The sequence below is a fragment of the Nicotiana attenuata genome, chromosome 1 (genome assembly GCF_001879085.1).
Source record: "Nicotiana attenuata strain UT chromosome 1, NIATTr2, whole genome shotgun sequence".
Taxonomy (NCBI): domain Eukaryota; kingdom Viridiplantae; phylum Streptophyta; class Magnoliopsida; order Solanales; family Solanaceae; genus Nicotiana; species Nicotiana attenuata.
Genome location: NC_031989.1, coordinates 105943671 through 105953657, shown reverse-complemented (window position 1 = coordinate 105953657; position 9987 = coordinate 105943671). Strand labels below are relative to the sequence as shown.

Below are 9987 nucleotides of genomic sequence, written 5' to 3'. Positions count from 1 at the left end.
TGAAGAATACCTTAGACAGCTCGTACTCCTTCATGAGCCAATGTCCATCTTTCTGATCTTCAGGGTAAAACTCTTTATTCTTGTAAGACAAATTTGTCTTGGATCCAATATTAACCACCGAAGATGTGTTTCCCATACTTTTGTAGTGAACTGGTTTGCCCTTGTTGTCCTGTTTCCAAGTTCCCTTGTTTCCGACAGAACGATGATACCTCGCGTTGCTTTTCTTCTTCAGCTTTGTGATGAAATAGCGATAACTGGTGCTGTCCTCATCATCACCACAGGGTACGCCATGATCATATATTTCCCAGGGTTCTTGTTTGCCATAGACATCAACGTTAGTGGTAATAAATCCAGAATCATGCATCTCTTGTCCAGCGACGAATCTCAACAAGAACATAAGTCGTTCGGAATCAGTGGGACGGAAACGGAAACCCTCTTGACCAAGCTGCTCCATTAGACCGTAACTTTGTTCTGAATGTTTTACCTTTGAATGACAATGAAACAAAATTAAACTGGGAAGAGAGCGAATGAGGTTTGAGAGGTATTACACTGAATTTATAGGAATTATTTCTTAGGCAGCAAGTAGGGCTTACATTCATTAATTGTTTCTTTAACCCAAAGTAACAACTTAATTATGGAAACTTTTTTATCGTGGAAATTAATTATGGAAAAGTTCTCTTTCACAATCACAACAAGTAGTTTACGTTAGTTAATTACTCCATGTTTCTTCCGCCCAAAAGCAATAATATGGTAATTAACTTTCTTTTTTACAAATATATATGGGAAGTTTCTCGGTCTCCATTTAGGAAATTGAGTGTGCAACAAGTAGGTTTCATTGATTAACATTATTTTCTTTCGCCCAAAGCAACAATATGACAAATTTCTTTTCCATGAATACATATGGAAAGTTTCTCAATCTACGTTGGGAATTAAATGGGCAACAAGTGTGTGTTAATTTAATTTCTTCCCATTGAAAATTTTTCTTTTTAGGTCTTTTGAATATTGTATATGATTGTTAACCTTTTATTGGACAAAAATAGTACTAAATGGTATCCTATGGCTAAGTGGCCCGTGAACATTTTTATTTTTTGGTATGTTTCTGTAAATATCTCAATTTAAAAAATATGCCGGTAGACAAATAGGGCCAACTAATAAATTAAGAAATATATATTCTTAGTCTGCTCTCAAAAATAATAGGAGCCGAAATGTATATTTTTATATATTGTATTATATTTTATATTTTTGACTAGCTAATGCAATTAATTTCGGCCGATCTATCAATTTCTATTTTGCCCAACTAAAGTTTTATAGCAACATTTGGTCAAAGATGCTGAATTAATTAATGAATTTCAATTTTCAATTACACGTGCAGAGTGGATTCCTAATTTGCAACAAGAGATGACTTCAGTCCCTTGAGGAATCTCATACTTTAAATATTGTCTTGAAGAAATTATGCGGTATTATTACTTTTAACTCGTGCCAGAAATTATTACAGCTAGTAGCCGAAAAAGAGTATAAAATTTGTGTAATTTTTGTATATAACATACAGAATGTATATATCATATTATATTATAAGCATGAACACTTTTAGGTGAAGTTAATTTACCATAATAACCTTCAAAAATCGAATGACCAAATTATCCTCTACCAAAAATTAAAATTACCTCCCATTAAATGACATATTTTGTACTTAATGCCCTTTTAAAAAATTCACAACATTAATCATATATCATATATTTATATTTATATTGATATTGATATTGATATTTATATTAATTATGTTTATATTTATATTTATATTATTTATTTATTATTTATTATTTTTTATATATAGCTAAAGTTAGATTATTAAAATATCCAAGAAAAGTAGAATTACAATTTTGTGCCTCAATTAAATACAGCTTTACATAAAAAATTTGTACAAAAATGTAAACTTACATTCTATAAAATAATTAAAAGGTAAAATATTTCATAATAAATAGTAACAATTAATCAATAATGGTGTTGAGTCTCTTCAATTAGTTGTCATGCATGTATCTATCAGAGATAAATTTTACCACTTCATATTCTATTTTCTTCGTTTTCTCTTAATTTGACCTTTCAATTTTTTAACCTAAATTCTATTCTAAATACGGTTGATTGAAAACTCTTTTACTAGATTCATGTACAAAAGTCCACTAAATTGATGTATTTTTATGAGCTACTCATTCAAGGTCCATACCATGAGCACCTTTGATGCCAAACTCAACTATCACTCCATCCAAAAGGAAAGTTTTGCTCATGAGTAACTCTTCTACTGACTTAGACTCTTGCCTTTTATGTGTGTATGTTTCTCTTAATAGTAGAATGTTAAGGTTTAGCCAAATATGAGAAATGATTGAAATATCATTTTTTTTTTTCTTTAGGATTTTAAGACAGATTAAATATTATTGTCCTTTTCGGGACTCAGTCATGCCCCTGCACAACATTCATATTTTTCTTATAGCTTGTTCTAAGTAATTTTTATCTACTTGTGCTCTCAATTGACGACTTATCTTTATTACGGGGTAACACGAGTTTATGATAAGTGTCTATAATGTGCTTTATTCTTATTTGTGGAGCAGATTATATTCTCTCTTTTGTTATATGTCTATGTATTGACCTTTAATATTACAGTATGCAGGTTTACAAAAGTTAATTCCTACTTTAATTTGGGACTGCAATTTTTTGCAACAATCTTTTTTATGGCATAGTTTGCTCTCCTAATCAGTATCATCACAAAGCTTTGCTAATGATAATTAACTAAGAAGGTAGAAGGGAACATACACAAAATGGCCAATTAATATGTTTGCAACTCATAAAATAAAATTATAATAATTGAAAATAATATTTGGCTAACTTAATTTTATTGTGCATTGCAGGTTTACGACTTTCATATTCAAATATTAAGCCATTGAATTCGAATTATGTTCATGACATACTTTAAAATCAAATGCTTAGTTAATTTGTAACTTTTATTACTTAAAAATTTAGTACTCATTGATATGGGATACACGTGCAACGCGCGTGTTCAGAGATTAGTATACAAAAAATATATAAATTTTATACATTTTTCGGCTATTAATTTTACAACGGCTATACAGTGTCATTTTTTCAGAAATTTTCGTGATTTTTGTCCAAAAAGAAAATGTTTACATAATAATATCGGGTTAATCTATACATACATACCATATGGAATTTTCAACTATTACAACTTTACAAGGGTTACTCTATGAAGAGTACGCATAAGATTTGTTTAAACATAGATAGGTTAAAATATACTAGAATTAATATTATTTTTTCCTTACCGATATATCAAAATATCAGTTCAGAAGCAACCCTACAAGCACAAGGGCACGGAGGTAAGCAACTATCGATGATTGTAGGCAAGGAGGGACATCAAAAGGTCCGTAATAAGCTCACAGCTTTACGAGAGCCAAGGGTTCTCCCTAAGTACTACAACGAAAGACTAGCTGAGGAAATAAGGAAGAAGACTTCAACCTAAGCGCAACGACCTAAAGAGGAAATGGTCATCTAACAACAGTCTCACAACAACATTGTAAGCACTCCAAAGGAAAGTGGCACCTACCGTGGCTAAGGAACAAGAAGTAAAATTAAAAGTAATATTCGAGATCGTATGAGTTGCACGAAAACTCTGGCATGTGTGGGCACTAAGATAAGCTAAGTATGGACGCAACAAGGGGCAGAAAGACCAGAAAAAGTAATAGCTTACGTTGAAAGAAAGCTAAGATGGAGCGAAAGAAATTATTCGATCAATGATCCAGAGTTGGTTACATTATGAACGCACTTAAGGGTTCGGAATTTTATACATGCAGCATATACAGCCGTAGAAGAATCTGGTATACATTAAAAGAAAGAATTAAGCCCAAGTCATAAACGAATGATTAAATTTTTAAAGGATTGTATCATGCATATTCCTCAGCGCCCATGAAAGGCTAAACAGAATAACTAATACCATGAACCACAGATCGGGAGATAACTTAAGTCGACATGAAGGCCGATCAGAAGAAGGAGGAAACTAAAGAGTTACATCAACAAAGTAAATCAGGAATCCGATTATTGGACTCAGAAGTTATAGGAATCATGATTGAGAACATACAGAATCATTCTTAATATTAGAGGTGCAAGAGAGATAGTACAACAATCATATTCCATAACGGCTCTACGATAAAGCCAGTTAGAAAAATAACAGCCTCATAAGAATTCGGTATGGAGCTCCCACCGGATTGTATAGGCACCAGAGGTGCAAGTATTATAATAGAGCTTCAGGTTGTGGAGGTAAATTATACTTATGTGGAAGGGAGGTTATGAAAGAGATAGAAGAATGCGAGGCAATATTTAAGGTAAGTAAGGAAAAGGTGAACAACGCACAAGATACTCGAATGCAGAAGGCTATGAATAGTCCATATTGCGGATAAGAGGCTAGAAGCGCGGGGATTCAGTATCCAGGAATGATAACAGCGTCGTTAGTGGCATACCTTCCAGCCTATGGTTTCTAAGTACCGAAAGGTCTAATTAAAGAGTAAAAGAAGAGTTACAGACAATGTGATGTCTCGATATTCCAGAAAATCATAAGGGAATCGATCGCAAGCTAAAGTATGATAGAACGACAAGGTTTTAGAAAGACAAGAGTAAGGATAAGAAGAAGGCAAGTGAGAAGGTGACAAAAATGGATAAGTCCTCGGAACTAAGCCCGTGAAAACAAAGGAGCTGATGGTTTCTCTAAGTTATTGAAAGCTCAACATAGCCTAAACGAACTCAAAAGAGTCTAAGACTAATAACATTTAGAAGGAATGGAATGTTGCCCTGGTAATAGAATAAGGGTGTAATTGTGATAAATAAAGGATGACATTTGGGTTGAGTAATGAGCTCATGAATTGTACAGGATTAAAATACCCATGTAAGGCGAATCACAATTGGATGACTATGATATGAGATAGGGTTATGGAAGTACAATATGGCAATATATTACGTAAGAAGTTTCAAGTTATCACTGTAAGATTAAAGATCAATATTGAGGTGAATCAACAATGGATGGGCAAAACCTGCAAAGTACGAGATGAGATTAGGCCATCAGTCTTAAGATGAACGTAATGAAGAAGCATTAAAAAACTTAGCTTTATGCATATAGGATAAGCAACGAAAGTAACCTGGAGTTTGGTAGCAGACCTGAGTAGCGATAAATCGAAGTAAGAATTATAGTATAGTATGGCCTACTTAGATGAAGTAAAGCTAATGACTCCCAGAGGGACAACTTGACATAATTTTATATATGTTCACAAAGTGAAGCCTAGAGATTGGCTAAAAGCTGGAGGAAAGAGAAGAGAAGAGTCGCATAGACGCGCATACAAAGTTAGAGTCATACAAGCTGCATGATAGAAGGTAGCAATAGTTACGAGATTGGAAGGAATTTGATCACAAGTCATGGCGTGGGAAAGAGGCCTAAAGTGGGGAATGCCCTGGCCTTTGGATTTATTCACAGAACAACTGCCTAAATGGCAAGGGGAGTATTAAGATATTCACAAGAGCTATAAGTTATGAAAATGATAAGAGCATCAGTCAACATTTGAGGACGAATGTTCCAAAGGGGGGAATGATGTTACGCCCCGCAATATTACGTCCCGCAGTATTATATTGCGATGATGTTATGCTTTGCGGTATTAAATTACGACGATGTTGCACCCTATAGTATTGTACGTTGAATTTATCGTAAGGTTATTGACATCAGTCCAAGGAAGAGATTATTTGGAGATTATAAGGATTATGCTATTTCAAACAAATGATGAGCAAATTCGTGAAGGTGAGAGGGGAAGCAAGTCAAAGGAAATGAATTTTCGTCCAAGTTTGGCATTTTGGGATAAAATACAGCCTGAGCTAAAATGCCCGGTAATTATGGACTAGTAGCATACAAGGTACCACATGGCCATGATAGTAAGGTGCATAAGGTATATTAAAAGTGGATAATATTTTAAGTAATTTGAGATAGTCCTTAACTATGTGGATAATTGATTAATGGTGGAGATAATTATGGTATTAAGTCGATAAGAGTCTTGTTGAGATTTCCACATGGAATAAGGTTAACCAAGGTGGCAAAATTATGCAAAATGAGTCACTAGGCAACCTTTATCTTGCTTACACGTAAATATTGCTTGGTGTCTTTATTAGAGGAGTATAAGACCTTGCAAAAAATCAGCAAAACAACATTTATATACCATTACAAAGAAACAACAATGATCAAAACGTGAAACTCCCTGGAATCATACAATGTCCAAACATGAAACTCTCTTAAATAATACAATGTCCAAAACGTGAAACTCCCTGGAATCTTACAATGTCCAAGTGTGAAACTCTCTTAAATGATACCATGTCCAAACGTGAAAATTCTCTTAAATGCTACAATGTCCAAACGTGAAATTCTCTGAAATGCTATAAGGTCCAACATGAAATGCTAATTCAAAGAAAGCCCGGTACAATCTTTCTCAAGAATATTATACGCCGTCGCATGTTTTCACAAAAGAGAATCGGTTCAGGTATATTAAGGCTATCCCTTCTTTTTTTTGGCATGATCTATACGACATAAACGAAACGAAAAAATGCACAACTTCCATAAATGACTCTATTCATAGAAGTATTAGAGGTGCTTATGTTCTTGATTCCCCACGTGTCATATAATTCTATCATCTGTTCATGGGTCTCAAAAATACGTAATTTGGTAAAGTTTATTTCATGATATTAATCAGAGGCATAATGGTCTTATGACGTACCGAGAGATTTTTTTATTAACGTATTTCATATGCATTTAATGCATTTATACATGCACATTGACCCATAACCAGAGGCGTTATATATGCGTATATATGTATATTATATGTATATGAGATATGGGAAAAGGTTACGGCGTTATACGCACCCCCACCTAATCAGCTGGTATACGTTGATGATTTTGCCCACAGTGGCCGAGATGATATGATGGGATGCCCTCAGAGGCCTGATGATGTTATGAAACATGTACCTATGCACGACATGACATTCATACGCATATGCATGACATTATAATTATTTCATGAATTACAGAGTTATCTAGACTTACAAGTTGAGCCATTTACCCTATATTCCTTCCATGTCTGTTATGTACTTATTTATGTGCCTTACATACTCGGTACATTATTCGTACTGACGTCCCTTTTGCCTGGGGACGCTGCGTTTCATGCCCGCAGGTCCCGATAGACAGGTGGAGAGCCCTCTAAGTAGGCTATCAGCTCAGCAGAAGACGTTGGTGCGCTCCATTTGCTTCGGAGTTGCTTGTTTGGTTAGTATGATTTAGACGTGTATTGTTTGGTATGGCGAGACTCTATCCTGACCCTTATGAAAATTATGTATTCTTAGAGGCTTGTAGACAGATGTCATGTACGTAAAAGATTGTATGGCCTTGTCGGCCTATGTTCAGTATACGAGTGGTTATTTCGTCTTATAGACCCGTATGTCTTATGTATAAGTTGGTATCATATGTTATATTCTACTTATCTCACGGCAGCCTTCCGGCTCAGTTATCTATGATAGTATGACCTGAAAAGATACGTTATGTTGGTACTCGGTTGAGTAAGGTACCGAATGCCCGTCGCGGCACATCGATTTGGGTCGTGACATCCCACTAGTACAGGCACCAAACAATTCTATCTACAAGGCTTGGATAGATGACAAGAAATCACCTAATAATTTTTATCTCTGCAAAACAACTAATAAGCTAATAACATACCACATTATGTATAATCCATGGACATAAAGAAAAAATAAATAGAAAACAAAATTTATCAGCATATTTAAGACATTGGAATTTCAAATTATAGCACGTATCCTCTAATAAAGTCTTAAAGAAAAAAACTTGGAGTTGTAGTATTGGTTTTCAATATCAACATCCTGCTCTTCAGGCTCCTCGTCCAAGTACTCGAATCCATAATCCTCCATATCCGGATCTTAATTACTAAAAGATACACACACACGCGCCACACACACTTACTAATACTAGTCAGAATGCGCGTTGCGCGTGTACCTCATATCAGTAAGTATAAATTTTTTAAAATCATATAAATATAAATTTTGAGGTAAAATTCTATGGATACACCTGTAAAAATATATGACTAGTTTTATTTGATAAAAGTAAAAAAGTTGGGACACAAAGTGCAAAATGAACACGAGGGGATGAATATGAAGTGTTCCTAAGGTTATTCGACAATTGATATGGTTCTATTTCAAAGAAAAAAACAAGTAGGAATTTGGATTTAACTGTAAGCCCGTCACATGAAAATTGAGAGTAACAACCTAACATGCTTTTTCTATTGAAGATAACAAATATTTATTAAACAGCCAAGCCAAAATAGTTTTGCATCATAGAAACACCATTGTTCTCTAAATGAGAAGTGTAAAAAAAAACTAAACATGAAGGATAGGAATCCCAAGTTTACACCTAATAGTATCTCTAAAAAACAAGAAAATGATCAACGTTCTAATAGTATGTGCCTAATATCGAATTAATGTAATAAAGACGCACGCGCGCGCATATATATATATATATATATATATATATACGCGTGTAGGACTAAAACTAATTTGAGGCTTTTGCTTCATACCAAGATAACGTATTCAAGAATAGATACAAATAGAAAAGAACAGCATGAAATATGAATAACAATGTTTACACCTCTACATAGGGGTGTACATAGGTCGGGTTGGTTCGGATTTTCTAATTACCAAACCAAACCAATTCTATCGGGTTATTAAACTTAAAGACCAAACCAAACCAATAAAAGTCGGATTTTTCAATCTCGGTTTTTCTCGGGTTTTTCGGGTTTTCGGGTTTTTTTTTTCCATAAAGTCTTCATAGCACAAAATATAAAATTTGTGCTCCAAATATTTCGTTAATCCTAGTAAGATAGAACTATATAAGGTATTTTTCAATAAAATAACATAAATATGAGATGAGTCATGGCATCGTACTAAAATATTCAACAATAAAGATAATAAAATCACATAAAATAAGTATTTTTAATAAGCCATAATGAAAATAACATAATTTAAAATTACTAATAAGTTGCTAAAATAAGTACGACTAATAAGTATTATTATTTACATGACCAGACACTAAAAGAAAAATAAGTTATGCATTTTATCTAAACCACAGAAAAATAAAAATAAATATCCAACACTATTTTCATTCATAGTACAATTGAATTGAATGTCTTTTATTAACATTAGTATTGATTTTATATTGGTTTAAGATTTATTTGAGTTTTTTTTTATGAACTATAAAACTTATTGGAGCATCCAAAAATTATAAGTCCAAGCTTGAAATAATACGTGAAAAAATAAAACTATAAAAAAGTTTAATAACTATTTATAAACTACACTACAATAAATATTTTTATGTATTAAATATATCTAAAACTTCTATACATATAATATCGGGTTGGTTTGGTTTCGGTTTGACTTTTTTTAGTTAAAACCAAACCAAACCAAATATGGTCGGACTTTTTTTTCCAACACCAAACCAAATCAAACCAAATCATAGTCGGATTTTTTTTCTCGATTTGACTCGGTTTATCGGGTTGGTGCGGTTTGTCGGTTTCATTTGTACACCCATATACACATGAGGGAGGATAGTTCTTCCTAGGTTATAAAAGTGCGAAAAGGAGAGATTTAGAATATAATGAAAAGATTATATCCGCCTTAAATTGTCGGAGGCTTTCATCTTTGAAAAATGTTGAATGTATAATTCAAGAAGTTTTTTTTGAGCAAACAGGAAATATATATATTAAAGGTTACGGAACATGCATTACATGGGATTTGTAGTTAGTGTCACATAGGACACTATAATTACCTAGGCTTGCTAACATATTACAAGCATCATATGATAAAAGTTTTTCAAAAACACATTGTTCTAAAACATCTCGT

At 33.4% G+C, this 9987-nt stretch overlaps 1 protein-coding gene across 1 annotated transcript in view; it reads right to left on the bottom strand.

The window, feature by feature from the left end:
• LOC109239342 (NAC transcription factor 32-like) overlaps positions 1-454 on the bottom strand; it is a 21134-nt gene extending 20680 nt beyond the window's left edge. The window contains exon 1 of the mRNA XM_019405894.1: positions 11-454. Coding sequence (XP_019261439.1) covers positions 11-454 — 444 coding nt within the window. The remainder of the gene's footprint in view (positions 1-10) is intronic.